The sequence below is a fragment of the Trachinotus anak genome, unplaced genomic scaffold (genome assembly GCF_046630095.1).
Source record: "Trachinotus anak isolate AG129_WGS33_773 ecotype Australia unplaced genomic scaffold, CSIRO_AGI_Tana_v1 ptg000003l, whole genome shotgun sequence".
Lineage (NCBI taxonomy): Eukaryota > Metazoa > Chordata > Actinopteri > Carangiformes > Carangidae > Trachinotus > Trachinotus anak.
Genome location: NW_027273854.1, coordinates 6,506,834 through 6,526,987, shown reverse-complemented (window position 1 = coordinate 6,526,987; position 20,154 = coordinate 6,506,834). Strand labels below are relative to the sequence as shown.

Here is a 20,154-nt window from a genome sequence, read left to right as displayed (position 1 = left end):
AATTCTAACCTTGAATGGGAGCCATGTAAGATGGAGAAAACGAGGTTTAGTCTCAGAGTGACAGTAGTGATTATGATGGTGTGGATTGGATGGACTCGAATTGAAAAGACAACCAGTTCACCATGGGATAATTATCCCTCCATATATGTTGGCTATTTGCAATATTTATGTAAATGTAAACAGAAATTGGCACTGAGTCGAGGCTAAGAAAAGAGGGAAGAAACATAAACTAAATAATGCCACAACAATCACGTTTACAAATCATCGAACAGAGACAACGGTACTTATAATTTGGGTTTTATTTGGTGAATTTCGCAACAGCTACAAGGCGGTATGTGAGACATTTTGGACACATTTGTAGGACTGCTGCACATTTTTTGAATGTGAACTGCGTCTCCAGACCCTTAGTGGTACTGTCTTCCCAGGGCAGAGACGACCACAGCCAGGAACTTCTGCCAGGCCTCCTGGACACTAGCGGTGAAGACGGAGGGGCCAAACTTGGCTGCCACAACAATACTGATGCACTCAGCAAGAAGCTAAAGTGAGGGAAACAAGATAATGATTACATTAAGGAGACTGTCAGTGAAAAGTCTAGCAGAATAAACCGTTCATGACGAAGGATCTGTGCAGAGTCAGAGGTGGTGACATACCCTGAAGTTATCAGGATCCACATGGAGCTTCTCGGAGTGCATCACGCTCAGCTTGGCGTAAGCGTTCTTGATGTTGTCCATGTTCTTCACGGCATTCTCCAGCCCACCCATCACTGTCTTACCGTGCTGGGCCACCTTAGCGTTTCCCATGATGGCGGCGGTGGTGGACAGGTTGCCGAATGAGGAGAAGTGTCTCTGAGTCCATGGGTACACAATCAGAAGCCTGAGGTGGCACGATAGACAGAAGAGGTTCAAAACACTTGAAATTTGTTTCCAGAGGAAAGGACCAAATAACAGTAATATGATGGTGTGGGAAATAATAACATGTATAAAATGAAACCAGCCAATGTCAAATTACTTAAATGGGCTACATAGAACTACATTTGTCTCAGGTCAAGGATAAATAGCTTAAATTGATTAAAAAAACAACCACACACACACTATAATAATTGCACATAACACATATGATCGAAATGAACAGCTCACCTGACCAGAGCCTGGGGTCCAATTTCACCCACATCAATCTTTCCCCACAGGGAGGTGATGGCGGCGCGCTCAGCATCTGTCCACTCGACCATGGTTACGACTTTAAGGTTTTCCTGATCTTTTTTTAAAAAAAAATCTCTAATGACAAACCTTTAGCAAAGACCGATGTTCTGGAGGTTTTTATTAATTACTGTACGCCACACCTCTCAGCCCTGGAAGCATCTGATTGGACCAGAGTGGACGAGAAGTTGGGTTGTTACCTGTTATGAGTTACAAGAGATCTTTGCCAGCACTGGAAGAAAATGATAAGAATAAAATGCAGATTAACGCCAGAACTGCATAAACTCTTCTGAGACCTGATGTAATTTCAATAAAATATAGACAATACATTGAAAATTAGGTTGAGATTACCCTGTCCAAGCTGCAGTTGGTGAAGGTTAAAGGTGAAGTTTTTTGCATCAGTTCCTAAATTTTCTTTAAATCTCCAGGTCAGAATTAAAGGTCACTAAATGTTCATAGAATGTCTTTGAACCTCTCTGTGAATGTGGTTTGCCCTCTCTTTCACCTTCAGTACATTAAATATACATTATCATTAACCTCATTATGGGCTACAAGATGACTGGAAAACTAAACACCTTATAAAACACTTCAATGACAAAGTAAATCTCTATCATACTTATTGTAACACAGTCCTTTTAGACTGCACGACTGTCATAAGGTTATTTTCACTTTGTTGGAGCTTTTTCTCTTTGTCGTGCAGTTTGTACATTGGTATTATTTTCATGGCTGATTTCTTGATTTTGCTGTTCTGTTAATCACTTATTTATTTATTTATTCATTTAGTTGTCTATTTTCTCTGCAAACCTCAACATCAAAGAGCAGATTGCAAGACCTCCTTTGTAATCTATGTGTTTTTGATAGTATAATGATTTAGTTATTCCAGCGTCTATGTATTATTTTATGAATGTTTGCATCATTTTGTCAAAATTTAGATTTAGAAATTACCCACACTATCCATCAAGTGCAACTCTCTTTCAAAGTGCAAAACTGTGTAAACTGCACTTTAGATTAGTGCAGTTAACTTAAGATATCAATGTAGGACTGACTGTTCAGTTACACATTAGAGACAGACTTGTGTTCCTTTACATTTAAAGAGTCGGTTTTTCATTTGTAGAGGATCTTACAGCCACAGCTGATGAAGCTCTCTTGTACAAGAGTCAGTACTAAGACAACATGTCAGGCTTCTCACAATAATAAACTTATAATGAACAAAATTTTAAGCGTATGGGAGTAGGAACTGGATTCAATTCTAACCTTCATCATGGTTAGTATTGTTTTTATTATCAGGCTATGAATAGAAACAATCTTGACTTAATATAAAATGAAGGTTATTACAGACAGCAAAAAGTTCACATCGTGTCTGTTTTTATAGAAAGGACTTTCCGGAGGGATTTACTTGTCAAACAACTCCATGCTGGGGAGTCTGCTAATGTGCTGGTTTTGTTTCTTTAAAAGCTTAATTCAATTACCTGAGTGAACCCTCAGTCATGCATCTCAAGTCAAAAGACCTCAAATTAGAAGAACTCATGTTTATAAAGTGACCGTTATTTACATCAAATGAATTCCTGCAGATAAATTCAAATCCATGACATTTTCAACTATGTAAAGTAACTGACTCATAAAAATATAGAAAAGGGAGTGGTAACTTTTATCTCAGAAACTGCCTTGGAAACTTCTGGCAATTTCTTCCACGGAGGTGTGGTTTAGATTGATACTGGGGTGTGGTGCAATTTGGTTTGATATAAAAAAGACTGTTACAAATCGACTTCACCAGCATCGTCATATCAGACAGTTTTTCTTTCAGTCAAGAAAACTTGAAGAAAAGGCAAACATGAGTCTCTCTGGAAAGGACAAGTCCGTGGTGAAGTCCTTCTGGGACAAAGCGGCCCCGAAGGCTGCTGAGATTGGAGGGGAGGCTCTGGGCAGGTAAGCTGTGTCCACTGTCACTGCCTAAGACTGACATGCTGTTCGTTTCTTAAGGTTATTAACTCTCCTTTATTCGATCCTCGTCTGGCAGGATGCTGACTGTATACCCGCAGACCAAGACCTACTTTTCCCACTGGTCTGATCTGAGTCCTGACTCTGCACAGGTGAAGAAGCATGGCGCCACCATCATGGGAGCTGTGGGAGAGGCCGTCGGCAAGATCGATGACCTTGTGGGTGGCCTCTCCGCCCTCAGCGAGCTGCATGCCTTCAAGCTCAGAGTGGACCCTGCCAACTTCAGGGTAAGGAACGATCACTGCGGGGGAGAGCCCGCTGTATACCCAACTGAATGTGCACCAGGCCATTAGTCCGGGAGCCATAGGCTATAACAGTGTTGCACAAGTAATGCACGTTTTCCATCTCTTCCTATTAAAGTGTAGTAGGCTATAAGGATGTATCTACTTTTACAATCACCATATGTCCCATGTTGCGAAGTTGAATTTTATGGTTTTTTTCTTGCGCAACCGCAGATCCTGGCCCACAACGTCATCCTGGTTATGGCCATGACCTTCCCCGCGGACTTCACCCCAGAGGTCCACGTCTCCTTCGACAAGTTCATGCAGAACTTGGCTCTGGCTCTGGCCGAGAAATACCGCTAAGCCCCAGCGGTCCGGGAGCATCGACTGCCTACAGCACATGTAGCGGGTCGTTCACAGCAATGTCAAGATCCCTTTTTCAAAATGGAAGGGCTTGGTAATAAAATCGAATAAATGTGAAATGTCCAGATGTCCGTCTCTTCTTCATTGTCTTTTCTTCTTAATTTAAACAGCCTGCACACCAGCCATAGTCCCACATACATTTTTAAATACTACTAATAAAAAGTAAAAACTTTGCTAATTTGTATTAATTATGGGTTTTTTAAAATAATTATTAGTTTTATTGAATATATATTTCAAAGTACCTATAATGATAATAGCCTGTATTTTATTTTTTTTTATTCCTGTTTAATTCTAGGCTCATTGGAGCTAATTCATTTAACTTCAGCCTATTAAAAAGGTCCTTTGTGACACTAATGAGTAATGTTGGGCCACCCATTTATCACTGAAGGCCACTTGCAAATGATGCTGTAGCGCTATTTAACGTTTAATACATAGGCCGAGGATTCAAATAAAGTCAGTACTGTTTCATATGGCGGTAGTAAAGCACACGGAGCTGATTGGTCCGAGCAGTGTGACTGTCAGCAGTGGGGGCGGGTGGGGGGGGGGGCTGCCCGAGTCACCGGTTGACCGGGGAGACTCCTTGTGACAGATCCGAGCTGCATGTGCCCTTGACGGCTCCTCATCCCGCGGCTGTCGCTGCGCTGGCCGGGGCCTGATCAGCCGGCGGGACGCGGAGGAGCTGTCCGAGGTGCTGCTTTACCCAGCAGACTGAGGAGCCCACCCACTGAATACTGTGATTAAAATGAGATTAATCATCTCTTTTCAGCGGTCCATTGTGTGTGTGTGTGTGTATTTTTTATCACAACATGGGATAAAATAAGCCACCATTATGACAAGTGGTCAACTTAAGGGCACAATAAAAAAAAAAATAGATCACCATAACCGGCTTTAATGTCTTTAATGTGCAGGATGTTTTCCAGTGCAGCTATAGCCTACTGTTGTAACATAATACAGCTTTGTGACAAAAAAAGAGCCACAAACGGGCTAGAGGACATTATGATTATGATGACGTCAGTGTTCACTGTGAGACCTACTGCAGACTTGTTTTTGAGTTAGTATTCATTCTGTAGGCTGCACTGCAAATCTGCAAGCATTGCGCTTTCTGATAAACGCACTGGCTAAACTGAGCTCGTAGGAGAGAATTTATCAGTTGTGATTTTACATCAGCCGATAACCTTTCAGTTTAGTGGGACGGTCTGCATCATAGGGAGGGTCCCGCCAGGCAGCACTCAGAAACTACTGATGTGCATGAGCGCCCTCTATTGGATTCATTGGCTCCTTGTGTGAGCACTGGTTTGGACACGGTTTACGAAGCCACACCACCATTAATTTACTGTATTTTGAACTTGAATATTTATTGCAAACAGAACCAGACCACGAACGCCTCACAGTACGATAGTGGTATATAATACTGCCAAAAAAAAAACTTAATCTAAATTCAAGCTAACACTGTAGCAGCCCATATACCAGGAATTTCTTGGAGCTTTTTTGTTAAGTAAAAGACTGGTTTGCTAAAAGTATTTAAAGCGTAAAATTCCTTACTTTCCTATGAAATAATCATGGAAGTATTCTCAAATCCGGCCCCTCCCTTTACAGCTATTCGTTGTAGTTTCTTCCTTCTTTAACTGCACAACCACAAGCAGTAGGCTATATCGGTGATTTCTTTTTATATCATACAACTTTCCTGATAAAATCACAGACTGCAATCAGCAATAGGGGATTTTGCCCCCCTGTATTTCCCTCCGTTTCATACACAATCTGGGCTGTGCAGATTTGTCCTTCCCTTATCTTTTTTGCAAATCCGTAGAGCAACATTTGGCCAGCCCACTGCCCCACTCCATCCAATCGCATATTAAAGGGAGGAGTGAAACGGTTCTTTTAAAAGTTGCATCTGGCTCTGACTCACACTTGACTCTAAGAGCAAATCTAGAACCGGCAGAATGGTTGAATGGACAGACTTCGAGCGCGCCACCATCCAGGACATCTTCTCCAAGATGGACTATGAGGTCGTGGGCCCCGCTGCTCTTTCCAGGTGAGACCTCCTCTCTGTTTTTATTGCAAACAGAAATGGTTTGTGCATAACTGGGAAGTTTTTAGAATTGCAAGTTATGCATGTTTTTTTTTTCATATGTTTGCTCAGGTGTCTGGTTGTCTACCCCTGGACTCAGAGGTACTTCGGCGGCTTTGGAAACCTCTACAACGCCACTGCTATCATCTCAAACCCGATGGTTGCAAACCACGGAAAGACTGTCCTGCACGGTCTGGACCGGGCTGTGAAGAACATGGACAACATCAAGGAGACCTACGCTGAGCTGAGCGTCCTGCACTCCGAGAAACTGCATGTGGACCCTGACAATTTCAGGGTAATACTGTGTGGAACAAACGAGATTTGAATTGTTGTCCATATTCAATGATTGTCCCTGAATGCCTCACCCCTCATGTTGTTGGTGTCTTCTGATCCGTGCTGTGCTGTGCTGTGTTGCAGCTGCTGGCTGACTGCCTCACCATCGTGGTTGCAGCTCAGATGGGTAAAGACTTCACTGGTGAGGTCCAGGCAGCTTTCCAGAAGTTCCTGTCCGTGGTGGTGTCCTCCCTGGGAAGACAGTACCACTAGAGAGCTGCAGCAGAGGAGAAGACCGTCACATGCTGATCGTGTTTTTAAAAGCTATGTTTTAAATAATGCCTTTAAAGCACAAATAAATAAAACAATAAGCATATCCAACATGTTTGTTTTTCTCAGTCTGTGTTTATGGTCGTATCACAACCATGACAAATTGTTGATGTAAGAGCCTTGTTTACGACATATATTTACGTGTGTTCTGGAGTAGAAGAGCTGGATCCTTTCAAGGTTTCAACACCACAATGTGAAAAATAGGATTCAAGTACAAGTCCTGCACTGAAAAGTTTACTTAAGTTAAAGTACATTATAATTATAAGCAGTATGTGCTTAATTAGGAATAGACAACAAATAAAAGGACTCATTATGCAGAATGTCCCATTTCAAAATGTTCCATCATTAATATATCATAGGTGTGTGCGTCAGTGTTTGTGTGTTGTGTGTCTAAGTCTGTGTATTAAGGATATTAGCATCACACTCACACTCACTCCCCGCGAATATGGTAAAACAAGCCGCTACACCCACACCCATATATATATATACAAACACATACATACGTACATACATACATATACATATATGTGTGTATTATATATTAGTAATATCATTATATTCCATATTATTGTATAATATATTCAATATATTATAGGCCTATATTATTATTTAACAAGTGATTTAACAAGGCCTATATACCCAGTTTAACTACTTACGCCACACATACATATATGTGTGTGTGTGTGTGTGTAGTTAAATTCTGATTATCAATAATAATAATAATAATAATAATAATGATAGTAATAATAATAACGATAATGCTACTACTACTACTACTACTACTACTACTACTACTACTACTACTAATAATAATAATAATAATAATAGTATAGTTTTATTATTAATAATAACAATAATAATGATGATGATTAAAATATTATTATTATAATGTAGGGACACATAAATAAATGTTCCCAAAAGTCACAAGTTCAAAGATAATAATAATAATGATGATAATAATAATAATAACAATGTTTAACATTAACAATTATTATTATTATTATTATTGTTATCATCATCAATAATAATATTATATTAATTATACATTATTATTATTATTATTATTATTATTATTATTATTATTATTATTATTATTATTATTATACATACAATTATAATATTAATTAATTAATATTATTATCATCATTATTATTATCTTTGAACTTGTGACTTTGGGAACATTTATTTATGTGTCCTTACATTATAATAGTAATAACAATCATTTAATAATTTAATTATTAATGATTAATAATAATGAATGTGAATGCATTGTGATACTTCAACTTTGACTTAAGTGTCTAAATACCACTGAACGCACAGTGGCCTACAGAGAACAGAGTATATTACACTATAGGCATATACAGGCCTAATAGTGTATTTGCTATAATAGTAGTAGTATAGTAGTAGTAGTGTAGATATGCAGTTCATTACATTTCACACAGTTTTATGTATGAAAATTCTTTTGATTTCTTCTGCATTAATTCTGGCCTTGACAGAGTTTTTTTAAACTCTGTTTTGTGAATAACTATGACGCGTTTTCAGAACCTTCTTCTCGTTATATTTTCATATATCATAAATAAATAACATGTTGAACAATCGCAGACGTGTGTTTAGGCTTCAGTCCCACTGTGTTGATGTGCGCTGTTAACCCGACTGAAACCTTTAAGATCTGACCGGAGAAATTCACTCAACCACACAGACAACCAGGACATGTTCGATTGCATTTGATCATTTATTCATATAATCAGACTGACGGAGAGAATCCAGGCCTGCGGGCCGCCTCCCGTCCCCTGCTCTCGTTTCGCGGTTTACCGGTATTTCTCCGACAGGGCACGAGCCAGGGCGGCCAGGAACTTGTCCATAGCCACGTGGACCTCGGGGGTGAAATCGGCGGGAAACATGATGGCCAGGACCACAAGGATGTTGTGGGAGAGAATCTGTGGAAAGAGATGGTGACATTTCACCGCCAGTCCAGATCACAAGCTCAACCCAACGTCTATGGAGCATCACTGACATCACATCACTGGCATCACAGCAAACTACTGCATCTAAATCTACCCTCACAAACACTACCTTCAGACCCAGCTGACATGAGCCTGATATGGCCCTTTACGGATTTTATAATGTGTAACAAGGGTCGTTTTAGTCCAGTTGCCTCAAAACTAAGTTCATGCTTGGTTTCAGCACCGTGGACAGCGACGCTGAGGAGGTTTGCAGCAGCCGCGCAGGCGCACTCGCTTTTGAGAGACAGGTTGTCGGTGGTCAAGAGACACACAGACATTAAATGTACAGTTGTAATACCAAAAAAATGTATAATCATAAATACAAAAAGTATTTTTTTGTTGTTGTTGTTGTTTTTTTTTTGTCTTTTTGTTTTGTTTTTTTGTTTTTTGTTTTTTGTGTTGCCCTCTCACAAGATGCCTGAACACATCAGCTGCACCACAAGCCATAACATCTTAAATTCATAAAGTCATACATAAAGTCTTAAATATAAAATGTTATTGGGAGAAGGCATAGTGGCAGAATGCAATTGGGTCTGTGCTCCAACAAATGAAGTTTCATGAATAGCTCTCAGATCTTTGGACTATGTAGGAGCAGAGAGCTACAATTCCTGGTCACCCAGTAAACACCCTTGAATAAAAGCTGTGTCGCCTTTTCATTTCAAATGCAATGTGCTGAAGTTGCCTAAAGACTCATCAGCAGTGACATATACCTTGAAGTTAGCAGGGTCCACTCTCAGAGTGAAGGCATGCAGCTCACTGAGGTTCAGGAGCCCCCCTTTCAGGTCGTCGATTTTGGTCACAGCATCAGCGACTCCAGACATCACGGTGATTCCGTGCTTCCTCACCGGGGCAGAGCCGGGGCTCAGGTCCTTCCAGTGGGAGAAGTAAGTCTTGGTCTGCGGGTAGACCACCAGCATCCTGGGTAATAAATGTGAATAAGTCAACAAGGGAGCAAGTAATACATGGATAGAAACAAATTAACAGTATTTAGGAGCAGATTGTACGAGTTTGGGATCAGAGTTACCTGGACAGAGCATCAGTGCCGATGTCCTCCGCTTTTGAAGACACTTTAGCCCAGAAGGCCTTGACGGTGTCCTTGTCCTTAGCGGTGAGACTGGTCATCTTGCCTGTAGATTGTTTGGTTGGAGTTGAATACCGCGATCAGTCAAACTGTGGGGCTTTTATATAGGAGCCTAGACCATGAAATAGGGCATGGGCACACCTCCGAGATAGGCTGCGTGGCATTTGGACGGGATCCAAATGATATGTGGCAGCTTGCATGAGATAAACACACACAAAACCTCTAATGTTCGCCCTGAAAGACCTGTATGAAACTGACCAAGAGAACAAGTTAACATAAGTCATTTTCAAATTCATTTACCCAAGAAACTCAAGAAGGTCATTAAAGCCAGCGTGCAAACTTCTAAAAAATCTAAAACACACATTTCCAGTAACAGCCACTGCAAACCACGAGTGTGTAGCAGCCAGTGTTACTGTATTAAAATGGGCGGGGAGATGTTTTATGCATCGGTCAGGAAGCAACAGACCTATATGAGCTCCTGTGTGCAAGCTCAGCTTAACTCTTGTTTCAGGTTTGTGCCAAGCTTTGTGAGCTTTTAGGCTCAATTTGAAGAGTTGACTTGATCCTGAAGTGACGTATTTCTATAAACATCTTTCAATTTGGACCGAATCCAAAATCTCCCACGTCTTCCCCACAGGTGAAATAAATCGAAAATGTATCATTGGCACTGATTTTAAAGCCGTTTACCCGCAGAAATGACAGACTTTTTACTTTTCTCACAGTCAAAGGTTTTAGAGGGTTCATTGTTTACAGCACTTCGTCAAAATAAAGTAGCCTCATTTAAAGCACAAACTAGGTCTACTTGGTCAAAATCCAAATCTTGTGATTTAGAGAGCAGATATGACAAACATCAAGACGTCTGACAGGTCAAACCAGTGTTAACATCTGGCAGTGACGGTCCACTCATACTGATTTAAAATCTAGGCTCTGCAATTAATTAATATTGAAGGATTTGGTTATCAGCTGGTACCAAGACGATGAGCGGGGTCATGCGCAGTGAGGCCTGCTGCCAACACATGGTGTGTGTCTGCGGCTTATCTGAACCAGTGCTGCAGTCCTCAAAGGGTGGGTCCGCTCACAGGGGAACAAGATAAATTTTTAGTCAGACATAAACTGCAACACAGTTGGTGTGGGTGAAATTGTAGTTATTTCTCCGCCTGTTTCAGGTTTTATGGATTACCTGGCTGCCCTACAGCGCATGCGTAGGGCAGCCAGGTAATCCAGGTAAAGCTTTATCGGACTGCTAGAACATGATGATTGATCCAGAGATCCAAAATGACTTTACTTTGTCAACCTGTTTCAAGTCCTGTTTCTGTTCACACCAGTTGCAGTCACGCCGCACCAGCTGTTTCAGCTCAGTTGCCGTGGGCGGGGAATTAAGGGATGAGGGCGTGAAAACAACTGGCTGCGCTTCACATCTGGAGACACACGCTCACGCAGTCACATAACAGCAGTGGGTTGCATGGACAGATGCGACATTAGGTCTGCTGCACCTCTCACCTTGGCCAGGTAAAATACAAAATCTATTCATCCATCGACTAAGTCCATAGCTGTCGTTGTGCATTTTCAATAGAGAGGCTAAGCCCATCTTCTCACTCTTCAACAGGTGTATTTTTAAAACAGGTGTGTAAATTGAGCCCACAAAATGATAGCCTGCCTCTACATGGAGACACGGGACCATCGTGGCTCATTAAATTGACTCGCATCCTTGTGTAACGATCACCTTTGATCGTTACGGTGATCACCTTGATCACCTTTGAACAAAAGCACATTTTTACTGAATTATGTAAAATATATCTTGAAGAAACCTTCAGACTGTGGAGCTAGTCCGTTCCTTTCTCATTGTCATTAGATTTGCTCGCTGCATATTTATTTATTTATTTTTTTTGTGCATGTTATATCTTACCGAATCTCATGTCATTAATATGGCCTATCGCCTGCTGTTGCATCGATAGAGCCCTGTACTTTACTGGTCCTTAAGATTTGTCATGAATAACATGCACAAAAAAATCATCCTCTTTTATTTAATGGTATCAGTCCCTTTCCCCTGATAAAGTTAGTGCTCTGGGCAGTAACCCAGCCAAGCCCCACGCAGTGATTTAGGTCCTATTTGCAGGACCTGGGCTCAGGACCCAGTATAACCACCAAACTCATCAGCAGGTGCCAGGATACAGAGGATAACTCTATAAATTTAGGCTTGTAATCTGTTCTCGTACAGTTAGAAGTTTATATCAGTGATGTTTGAAAGTAAAACTGAAAAGGAGGAGTTCAGACACTTTATGCTTGTATGTTTTTTTTTTATACGTATGAGCATATCATAGCCTGTAAAAAAAAAATTACTTGTTATTCATATCACAAAAAATGATTTACATGTTAACAATGTTCGGTGTTGCAATGGATCACAGGAACAAGCGCAGGCAACTTGACCTCATGTTATAATGTCGGAGCACCCTCTAGTGGACGTCTTCCACCATCATTGTAGTTCTACATGCTCCATCTTTGATTTATTGCTTTGTAAGCAATGTAGTGGTCTGTCATTGTATCAGTGTGATGGTTCAATTAATCAAGCATGAATCATTACTGAGAAGAGCACACGAAAGGAGCCGCTGACAGTGCGGTGGCCCCGGCGAGCTGTCCGAGCCGCTGCCCTCCCTGACCGTGCCCGAAGAACCACCGCTAGAGGGCAGCTCCTGCCCATCACTGAGCAAGTTCAATCATCACTTAGGAGAATTGTGTGTGTTTTTTGTATACCTTGCTCATGTTTTGGACAAACAATCTCCTTTGGTGTTGTGGGTTTTCTCACAAACTGCAGTCCCCTCTGCCCCTCACCCTTTTCCCAAGACAATAAAACTCTGAACCTACCTTCTGCCTCCTGCCTTTTACTGCACCTGCTCTTAAAGTGCATGCATATACCTGACACTGTTTGTGATGACTCAACTTTGCCATAAGAACAGTTTGAAAAACTTCAAAGCAATCAAAGTACAGTATTGCCATACTATTACAACTTAGTGCTAGTCTATATCAAGAGTAAAACCACAGTCAAATGTCACAGGTTCATTAACTCTCTGGTGGTGAGGGCAATCATGTATTTTGGTTGGATCTTTGGTTGAGTGGTAAAAATCAGACCATGGGACAATATGTAAAGTCTTATAAGATATCTTAAATGAATTTGTAAACAGTGTAAACATCCACCAACAAAGGGAAGCACACTAGGACAATCATCGCACTGAACAGCATTATATATTTTGGTGCATGCATCACCTCAGAACCCCCCGCTGTGAAATGACCCACCTGAAGTGAGGACCAAGCAACAACCATCATCTTCTCAGCTGTGCCACAGGCTCAGACTGGTTTTTGTTGCCATTTTATCTTCAGTGACATCCTCAGTCAATCTTCAAAGGTGTCCTGGGCAAGGTGCAGGATTCCATATGGACTAACAAAAAAAATAAATAAATAGAAAATACAAGAAACTGGTTATGAAAAATAAGTGACTCAACACAAATACACTGTTCTTTCCTGTGAGAGCAGATGTTGGGTGAAATGAAAGGCAATTACACTTTATCACTCATGGGACTTACAAAGAGATGCAGATGCTGCTGATAGCCATTCAGGCATATGTGATGTAAAGTGGTGTTGGTGATTTTATGCCACTGAGCCCATATTGATATTGGTCATTGGGAAATTGCAGTACAGTTGAGGACCTCTGGAGGACTTCAACCCCACATTAAAGACTCATACTTACAGTAAATGCTTGGGTAACACCTCACATGTTAGGTCATACAGGACAGGAAGAAAAACACACAGCGACACAGGGTTTAAATGTGGGTTTTATTCTTATCATTTCTCCTCCTCAGTAGTACTGACTGCTCATTGCGTCGACCACAGCGGACAGAAACTTATGCCAGGTTGCGTGGACCTGAGGGTCCAGGTCGCTCTTGAGTTTGCAGGCGATGGAGATGGTGATGCAGTCGGCCAAGAGCTGCAGACAAGACAAAGACAGGGGTCAAGGCTCTGCGCTGTTTGTATGTTTGTATGGCTTTTGCTCTGGGTGTGGGGGCGAGTGTTTCCTACTCTGAAGTTATCTGGATCCACCTGCAGTTTCTCGTAGTGCAGCCGGCTCAGGGCAGCGTATGTCTCCGGGATGTTGTCCATGTTCTTCACTGCCGCGTCCAGCGCCGTCAGCACCACTTTGCCGTGGGCTGCCACTTTGGCGTTGTTCAAAACAGCCGTGACGGTGAAGATGTCTCCAAATGTTCCGAAATACCGCTCGGTCCAGGGGTAGACGATCAGAACTCTGTTTGGAAAAAGAGAAAAACGCCGAACTTTAATCGAGCATGAAACTCTTAACTCCTCTGTATTATTTAACTAAGAGAGATGAGGATGAGGATGTTTGATCACCACAGGCATATGCTGCAAAGAAGGGAAAGCAACCAGGCTTCCTTATGAGAAGATCTTTTCAATTTAAGCATTAAAGGAACAGTATGTTAAATTCCACAATTTCACAGTTAAACCAATATTCAAACAAGTCTCATGGTACTGAACCGGGCCCATACAGCCTATAGGCGATGACAAAACCCGCAACTCTGCTCCACATAGGCTATTCGATTATTAAGGTCTTTAAACGAACCTGTATGTTTGGAAAGATGAGAAGCAATTTGTTCAGTCACATCCTCTACCTTGCCAAAGCCTCCGGTCCAACCTCGTCGATATTAACCTTTTCCCAAACGGCTCTGACCATGCTGCGCTCCTTGTCAGTCCACTTCACCATGACACCAGTGTGATCAATACATTAAAGCGAGAAGTGATCAGCTCTTCTGTTCAATAACCAGTAACCAGCAGGGAGAGAGACATGAGAGGGCGTCTGGTTTCAGCATACAGGTGAAGGGGTGATGATGATGATGATGATGATGGTTAGTAGGGCAGCTCTCAGTATCAGCACCATGTCACTGGTACCTGCACCTGAACTGATGTGTAAAACACCCGCAGTGTCCAGCGATGGCCTGACAGCAAATTAAAAAAAATAAAAAAAAGCTTTTCACATGAACATTATACGTCAACTTTCCCATTTCCTTGGCCCTGCTCTACCTTCTCATAGAAGGTGTTAAACCTAGATTATGCTTGGCCTTCATTATCTGAACATTCAGGGCCCCCTCCCCCGCCCAAATCAATTATCGGTAGGTGCAACACTTAATATCACGAAAGCTGCCTCAGCATCTTCGGTCCGTGACAGACTCGTCCTCAAGTGACCTGATGCAGCTAACTTTGTTTTTTAAACCGCAGAAATAAACGAATGTTGCTTTCATGCAAAAGCCAAAAAAAAAAAAAAAAAAACAAACAAAAAAAAAAACAACAACAACAAATCTGTAACAAAAAGCCCTTGAGGCACCATGAAGATCTAGTCTTTGAAAAACAGGTTTATATGTATTTATGACAAGCAGCATAAATAGAGAGAGTCGGTATGGTAATACAGGCAGTGCAGACACTTCGCCTTGAGTTGGCTCTAATCAAAAAATACATTTAATATTCATTTATTGACACCAACCATTTTTTATCAGTTGCACACATAATATTTTCAACCGTTATCACCACATGAAGATGACCGCACCTGCTGAGACCAACAGCAGCGAGCTGGCAGCTTTTATCCCTCGGATATAAGGTCATGATATTATGAACACTAATTTTATTTTAACACCCGTCTACTTTTCATATCCACCACCACAGCACCTGGGAAATCGCCTGTTTTTCATTATAGCCTTTAGACCAACTGGTCACACAGAATTTCATTTGAGTTTCCATTAACGCTGGGGAGCTTTTCCCCCAGTGACACGGATAGATGAGTTGAGTTCATATAAATCTTTAGGCTAATAACATTAATGATAGTGAAACCCAAGAACTTTACTATTTTGAGGTAAAATTTAAAAAAAAAAATGTTTTTAATTAAAATAAACAACTGAAAGTTTTTTTGTTTTTTGCAAATGCTCACTTACAAATGTGCAGCTATTTTATTGAGCTTTGTAGGTTTGGCTTCAGCTGCAGGCAACAACTGTAAGACAAAATGTTCGTTTAAACATGAAATAATGTTGGGCTGTTATTACCTGGATCATCATACTGAAGATCTAGCAGAGGGGACAAAGTTCATCATATCATTATTTGCTGGTAGAATATTTTGTAATTTTTTTTTGACATTCGTCCTTGTTTTTCTAAGAGAAATTCGAAGTGAGAGCCCTAAGTTTAATTAAATTGTTTTTTTATAAACGATCACACACACAAAAAGAGATGCATTTCATTTGAATTTTATTTCATTGATGCAGCTACAAGGCGGTATGTGAGACATTTTGGACACATTTGTAGGACTGCTGCACATTTTTTGAATGTGAACTGCGTCTCCAGACCCTTAGTGGTACTGTCTTCCCAGGGCAGAGACGACCACAGCCAGGAACTTCTGCCAGGCCTCCTGGACACTAGCGGTGAAGACGGAGGGGCCAAACTTGGCTGCCACAACAATACTGATGCACTCAGCAAGAAGCTAAAGTGAGGGAAACAATAGACATGGTTGAATTTAAGGGAAATGTTTTGGGCAGATCCACTCACGAAGACGAGTGTGAGGGGTGGTGACATACCCTGAAGTTATCAGGATCCACATGGAGCTTCTCGGAGTGCATCACGCTCAGCTTGGCGTAAGCGTTCTTGATGTTGTCCATGTTCTTCACGGCATTCTCCAGCCCACCCATCACTGTCTTACCGTGCTGGGCCACCTTAGAGTTTCCCATGATGGCGGCGGTGGTGGACAGGTCGCCAAATGAGGAGAAGTGTCTCTGAGTCCATGGGTACACAATCAGAAGCCTGAAATGGCACGAATCATGAGGACACATAAATAGAAGTTGCCAAAGGGGCATTGAAACAGTGATAAGTGACCCACCGTGATGACAAGTTGGGTATACAAAGTCCTAAGAAAACTACCAATAATAATAATGATAATAGAAAACATAGCCTACATCACAATGATATTATACAACACATGAATCGAAATGAATAGACAGCTCACCTGATCAGAGCCTGGGGTCCAATTTCGCCCACATCAATCTTTCCCCACAGGGAGGTGATGGCGTTGCGCTCGGCATCTGTCCACTCGACCATGGTGACGGTGTGTGTGTCTCGTCCGACGTTAGTCAAACTACTTCTGTGATCAAAAGCCTTTTTATCTGAATACTGATGTGCTTGACTTCAATTTTTATTCATTCCTGAATGCCCCGCCTCTTGGCCCAGGAGCTATCTGATTGGACAAGTTGCGTCCTCGACGAATGACGTTCGAACAAATTGGCAGCGATCGAGTAGAGATATGTTTTTTGGATTGAAATTGACTTTTTTTTCTTTCTTCCCGAGATGGGTTCGATAAGACCATCTAAGGAGCCTGTTAAGATATGACTGTTGGTTTAACGAGTTTCCAGTTGCATAGACCTATGCACCAGTTTACAACCTAATCAGTCCTGCAACAAATTCTGCTTTCATGAAGGTTATAATGTTCAGTTCTTGAATTGATGTTGATTCAGTGATTTTTTTTTTTTTTTTTTTTTTTTTGTGAGAATGTTGTTTGTGGTGCTATTGAGCTGTGTTGCATTATAGGCTACAGAAAGGTGTGTCTTTTCGTCTACCCTCGTTGTTATAATTGGCTTGCAGGGCAAAATAGTCGTAACACTTGTTATAACAGGTTTATAATGGAAAACGGGAGCCTATAGCCTACTGTTCTAAACTGATCACACAGTTGAATCGTCATCTGTTTAAAACACGTTGAATTTCATAAAAAATATTCATAAAAAATATTTTTTTCTGAAACATTATAGTTCTATGAGCCTATATTATGACTTTTCCCCAAAAAATACACTTAATTCTACCGACAGTGGCGCTTCCATGTAGAAATATAGCCTTTCTTTCCCCCACAGTGGCATATTACTTATTTTTGTTTACACATCATCGACAGCCAATTTGCAGACTCATCCACAAAACAGTCTCTAGAGTTGTAGAATTCCATCCAAATTACTGAGGTGGCAGTTACGTGATATATGGGGAGTGGTGACTTTTATCAAATAAAACTGGCAATGAAAACTTCTAGAAGTTTTTTTTATCAGACGGAGGGTGCGGTTTGGATTTGATACATGGGCGTGGTAACGTTTGGTTTGATATAAAGACACTATGACAAATCCACTTCAGCAGCATCTTTTGATCCATATTCTCTCTCACTTCCTGAAAACTCAAAAGCAGCCATGAGTCTCTCAGCGTCAGACAAGGCCCTGGTGAAGAAGCTCTGGGACAAAGCTGAAGGCAAGGCCGGCGACATCGGTGCTGAAGCCCTGGGCAGGTAAGATCCACGTCGTGAATGTTCCTGTCAATGCGGCACCGCTGCGTCCTAAACGAGACCAGAGCGTGGTGTGTAGTGAATCATTTCTTTCTGTTTATATCCTTTAGGATGTTGGTTGCCTACCCACAGACCAAGACCTACTTTTCCCACTGGGGATCGGATCTGAATTCTCAGCACCCACAGGTGAGGAAACATGGTGCTGTCATCATGGGAGGCGTGGGCAAAGCCGTCAAAGGCATCGATGATCTTACCCGCACTATGAGCTCCCTCAGTGAGCTGCATGCCTTCAAGCTCCGGGTGGACCCCGCCAACTTCAAGGTAAGATCAAGACAGATGAGTGTTTGGGGTTGTTGAGGATTTATATATATATATATATATAAATCAATATAGGATTGTTGGATTGGATTGGACTGTTGATGCAACCTAAAAATTTAATATGACAACGACACATCATAGGAATATTAAATTCTATTGAATATTATTTGCCGGTCCTTTTTTTTTTTGTAAAAGAAAACCTGTCCAATGAGGTCACCGGAATTAAGGCATGACTCCAAATCTCAAAAGATGTTTTTCATAGCTGACTGAAACTAATCTGTGTTTCTTGCGCAACCGCAGATCCTGGCCCACAACATCCTCCTGGTTCTGGCCATGTACTTACCTGCAGACTTCACTCCAGAGGTCCATGTCGCTTTTGACAAGTTCCTGCAGAGACTGGCTTTGGCTCTGTCCGAGAGATACCGCTAAGCCCCAGCGATCCGGGAGCATCGACTGCCTACATGCGGCAGGTCATTAAACAGTGTCCACAACCCTGTCCATAGGGGCTTGTTCAATAAAAACACAAACATAAAGATTTCCAAGTGTCGGTTTTCTTTTTAGACTCAACATTTTTTCTTATTTCATAAAGTCGAGGCATTAAAAGCCATGACATTGGTAATCGGTGGAGGTTGTTATAGCCTATTATTTTATAGCTATTTATGATATTAGGAAAAGTTATCACACAATTTGATGACAAGAACTATATATATATATAGGCCTATATATATATATAGTTCTTGTCATCAAATTGTGTATTTAATTGTGTATTTATATATATATATATATATATACATATATATTCCCCTTGTGGGGATACTGGACCACATGACATGATCATGTAGCCCACATGTGCATTTGCAAGCTATTTCATTTTTGTAGGTTTGGCCATGGCCGAATTAATCCGCCAGGGGGCCCTAATTGTAATAACACCCTAAAGTTAGGAAGAAGTGAGGAAGAGAAAGTTAGAATAAAAGACTATGCTTTCATAAATAATAAATAATCATTTGATCCAATCCTCATGTTGCCTAACTTGTAACAGGGGATGAGATGTCAGTGCAGAGGCTGGAAATGGGAGTAGGTTTGGCTCTATGAGTGGGGGCTCACACACAGACAACGGGATCATTTGTGAGTCAGGGACCGACTGAGCGCCCTCTGCTGGTGGATGACGTGAAGTTGTAACCTGAGCCTATTGTACATATTTGGGTGATTTTAATTGTAAGTTTACCATATTAATCTGTTCTGTTTTTTTCATGTTGCAATTTCATCTGAATTAATTAGCCTATAATATTCATTATAATTACTTCATTCAGCCTATATGATACCATTATCAGTTACAGCACGTCATTCTTTTATATATAGGCCTAATACATATTTTGTAGGTGTAACATTTAATTTGCTGATTTACAACCCCCTTTAGTTTGGTGGACTTTTGGTGTCTTTGGGGTGTACATGTAGTACTGCTGAGAGCAGAACGAAACTGTGTCAACTGTGCCGTGTAGTGGGGATTATAAAAGTCAACTAAAAGAAAATTGCTACCGACCAAGAAGTGACTGAAAACAAAAAATTACTCTCCTACCTGCCTCACTCCATCACTGACTCACAGGGGTTGTGGACTGGAGCTGAGCCCAATTTAACCCCTAACCCTTCAGTATCATAACATCATATCACAGTTGTATTTATTTTATTTTTTTAATCTACCAGAAAACCTAATTGTGTATTCGTGCCTCCCTGGGTAAAATAATTGTGCTCCGTGGTGAGTTTAAGGTCGATGACGGCACAGACAGAGGAGACAGAGCAGCAGCGAGTTATCGAGTTCTTCAGACCATTAGAGCAAAGTGAGAAATGTCCACAGTTCTGTTGTCGTCAGTTATTTTATGCTGCTGCTGCTCT

At 41.2% G+C, this 20,154-nt stretch overlaps 7 protein-coding genes across 8 annotated transcripts; 3 read left to right on the top strand and 4 right to left on the bottom strand.

Annotated features, from left to right (window-relative positions):
• Positions 1–281: 281 nt before the first annotated feature.
• Positions 282–1,298, bottom strand: LOC139613453 (hemoglobin subunit beta-A). The gene is made up of 3 exons (XM_071470113.1): positions 1,137–1,298; positions 651–873; positions 282–536 (listed from the first exon to the last, which is right to left on the bottom strand). Exons 1-3 carry the CDS (start codon positions 1,226–1,228, stop codon positions 405–407), a joined length of 447 nt encoding a protein of 148 aa, XP_071326214.1. The 5' UTR covers positions 1,229–1,298; the 3' UTR covers positions 282–404.
• A 1,661-nt stretch (positions 1,299–2,959) lies between these two features.
• On the top strand, positions 2,960–3,905 carry LOC139613468 (hemoglobin subunit alpha-A). Its single transcript, XM_071470138.1, has 3 exons — positions 2,960–3,122; positions 3,214–3,421; positions 3,650–3,905. Exons 1-3 carry the CDS (start codon positions 3,028–3,030, stop codon positions 3,776–3,778), a joined length of 432 nt encoding a protein of 143 aa, XP_071326239.1. The 5' UTR covers positions 2,960–3,027; the 3' UTR covers positions 3,779–3,905.
• A 1,807-nt stretch (positions 3,906–5,712) lies between these two features.
• LOC139613461 (hemoglobin subunit beta-2) lies at positions 5,713–6,560 on the top strand. Its single transcript, XM_071470126.1, has 3 exons — positions 5,713–5,870; positions 5,979–6,201; positions 6,324–6,560. The coding sequence occupies exons 1-3, from the start codon at positions 5,779–5,781 to the stop codon at positions 6,450–6,452; spliced, it is 444 nt and encodes a 147-aa protein (XP_071326227.1). The 5' UTR covers positions 5,713–5,778; the 3' UTR covers positions 6,453–6,560.
• Positions 6,561–8,222: 1,662 nt separating this feature from the next.
• LOC139613448 (hemoglobin embryonic subunit alpha) lies at positions 8,223–9,694 on the bottom strand. The gene is made up of 3 exons (XM_071470100.1): positions 9,537–9,694; positions 9,223–9,430; positions 8,223–8,446 (listed from the first exon to the last, which is right to left on the bottom strand). The coding sequence occupies exons 1-3, from the start codon at positions 9,632–9,634 to the stop codon at positions 8,318–8,320; spliced, it is 435 nt and encodes a 144-aa protein (XP_071326201.1). The 5' UTR covers positions 9,635–9,694; the 3' UTR covers positions 8,223–8,317.
• Positions 9,695–13,402: 3,708 nt separating this feature from the next.
• LOC139613438 (hemoglobin cathodic subunit beta-like) lies at positions 13,403–14,702 on the bottom strand. 2 transcript variants are annotated; one of them, XM_071470087.1, is made up of 3 exons: positions 14,270–14,702; positions 13,686–13,887; positions 13,403–13,572 (listed from the first exon to the last, which is right to left on the bottom strand). In XM_071470087.1, the coding sequence occupies exons 1-3, from the start codon at positions 14,359–14,361 to the stop codon at positions 13,444–13,446; spliced, it is 423 nt and encodes a 140-aa protein (XP_071326188.1). In that variant the 5' UTR covers positions 14,362–14,702; the 3' UTR covers positions 13,403–13,443. The 2 variants fall into 2 exon arrangements, with proteins under 2 accessions (XP_071326188.1, XP_071326179.1); XM_071470078.1 differs by having other exon boundaries at positions 13,665–13,887; positions 14,270–14,683.
• Positions 14,703–15,870: 1,168 nt separating this feature from the next.
• On the bottom strand, positions 15,871–16,802 carry LOC139613422 (hemoglobin subunit beta-A-like). Its single transcript, XM_071470055.1, has 3 exons — positions 16,639–16,802; positions 16,214–16,436; positions 15,871–16,119 (listed from the first exon to the last, which is right to left on the bottom strand). The coding sequence occupies exons 1-3, from the start codon at positions 16,728–16,730 to the stop codon at positions 15,988–15,990; spliced, it is 447 nt and encodes a 148-aa protein (XP_071326156.1). The 5' UTR covers positions 16,731–16,802; the 3' UTR covers positions 15,871–15,987.
• A 986-nt stretch (positions 16,803–17,788) lies between these two features.
• On the top strand, positions 17,789–18,801 carry LOC139613427 (hemoglobin subunit alpha-B-like). The gene is made up of 3 exons (XM_071470068.1): positions 17,789–17,949; positions 18,057–18,267; positions 18,565–18,801. The coding sequence occupies exons 1-3, from the start codon at positions 17,855–17,857 to the stop codon at positions 18,691–18,693; spliced, it is 435 nt and encodes a 144-aa protein (XP_071326169.1). The 5' UTR covers positions 17,789–17,854; the 3' UTR covers positions 18,694–18,801.
• The last annotated feature ends 1,353 nt before the right edge of the window (positions 18,802–20,154 follow it).

Excerpts from the sequence above, each read along its gene's own strand:
- LOC139613453 (XM_071470113.1), bottom strand. The coding sequence starts at position 1,228 with ATGGTCGAGTGGACAGATGCTGAGCGCGCCGCCATCACCTCCCTGTGG. Across the intron at positions 874-1,136 it reads GGACCCCAGGCTCTGGTCAG|GCTTCTGATTGTGTACCCAT; the intron begins GTGAGCTGTTCA and ends GTGCCACCTCAG. Across the intron at positions 537-650 it reads TGGATCCTGATAACTTCAGG|CTTCTTGCTGAGTGCATCAG; the intron begins GTATGTCACCAC and ends CCCTCACTTTAG.
- LOC139613468 (XM_071470138.1), top strand. The coding sequence starts at position 3,028 with ATGAGTCTCTCTGGAAAGGACAAGTCCGTGGTGAAGTCCTTCTGGGAC. Across the intron at positions 3,123-3,213 it reads GGAGGGGAGGCTCTGGGCAG|GATGCTGACTGTATACCCGC; the intron begins GTAAGCTGTGTC and ends CTCGTCTGGCAG. Across the intron at positions 3,422-3,649 it reads TGGACCCTGCCAACTTCAGG|ATCCTGGCCCACAACGTCAT; the intron begins GTAAGGAACGAT and ends GCGCAACCGCAG.
- LOC139613461 (XM_071470126.1), top strand. The coding sequence starts at position 5,779 with ATGGTTGAATGGACAGACTTCGAGCGCGCCACCATCCAGGACATCTTC. Across the intron at positions 5,871-5,978 it reads GGCCCCGCTGCTCTTTCCAG|GTGTCTGGTTGTCTACCCCT; the intron begins GTGAGACCTCCT and ends ATGTTTGCTCAG. Across the intron at positions 6,202-6,323 it reads TGGACCCTGACAATTTCAGG|CTGCTGGCTGACTGCCTCAC; the intron begins GTAATACTGTGT and ends GCTGTGTTGCAG.
- LOC139613448 (XM_071470100.1), bottom strand. The coding sequence starts at position 9,634 with ATGACCAGTCTCACCGCTAAGGACAAGGACACCGTCAAGGCCTTCTGG. Across the intron at positions 9,431-9,536 it reads GGCACTGATGCTCTGTCCAG|GATGCTGGTGGTCTACCCGC; the intron begins GTAACTCTGATC and ends TTTATTACCCAG. Across the intron at positions 8,447-9,222 it reads TGGACCCTGCTAACTTCAAG|ATTCTCTCCCACAACATCCT; the intron begins GTATATGTCACT and ends CTCTTTCCACAG.
- LOC139613438 (XM_071470078.1), bottom strand. The coding sequence starts at position 14,361 with ATGGTGAAGTGGACTGACAAGGAGCGCAGCATGGTCAGAGCCGTTTGG. Across the intron at positions 13,888-14,269 it reads GGACCGGAGGCTTTGGCAAG|AGTTCTGATCGTCTACCCCT; the intron begins GTAGAGGATGTG and ends TTTTCCAAACAG. Across the intron at positions 13,573-13,664 it reads TGGATCCAGATAACTTCAGA|CTCTTGGCCGACTGCATCAC; the intron begins GTAGGAAACACT and ends TCTTGTCTGCAG.
- LOC139613422 (XM_071470055.1), bottom strand. The coding sequence starts at position 16,730 with ATGGTCGAGTGGACAGATGCCGAGCGCAACGCCATCACCTCCCTGTGG. Across the intron at positions 16,437-16,638 it reads GGACCCCAGGCTCTGATCAG|GCTTCTGATTGTGTACCCAT; the intron begins GTGAGCTGTCTA and ends GTGCCATTTCAG. Across the intron at positions 16,120-16,213 it reads TGGATCCTGATAACTTCAGG|CTTCTTGCTGAGTGCATCAG; the intron begins GTATGTCACCAC and ends CCCTCACTTTAG.
- LOC139613427 (XM_071470068.1), top strand. The coding sequence starts at position 17,855 with ATGAGTCTCTCAGCGTCAGACAAGGCCCTGGTGAAGAAGCTCTGGGAC. Across the intron at positions 17,950-18,056 it reads GGTGCTGAAGCCCTGGGCAG|GATGTTGGTTGCCTACCCAC; the intron begins GTAAGATCCACG and ends TATATCCTTTAG. Across the intron at positions 18,268-18,564 it reads TGGACCCCGCCAACTTCAAG|ATCCTGGCCCACAACATCCT; the intron begins GTAAGATCAAGA and ends GCGCAACCGCAG.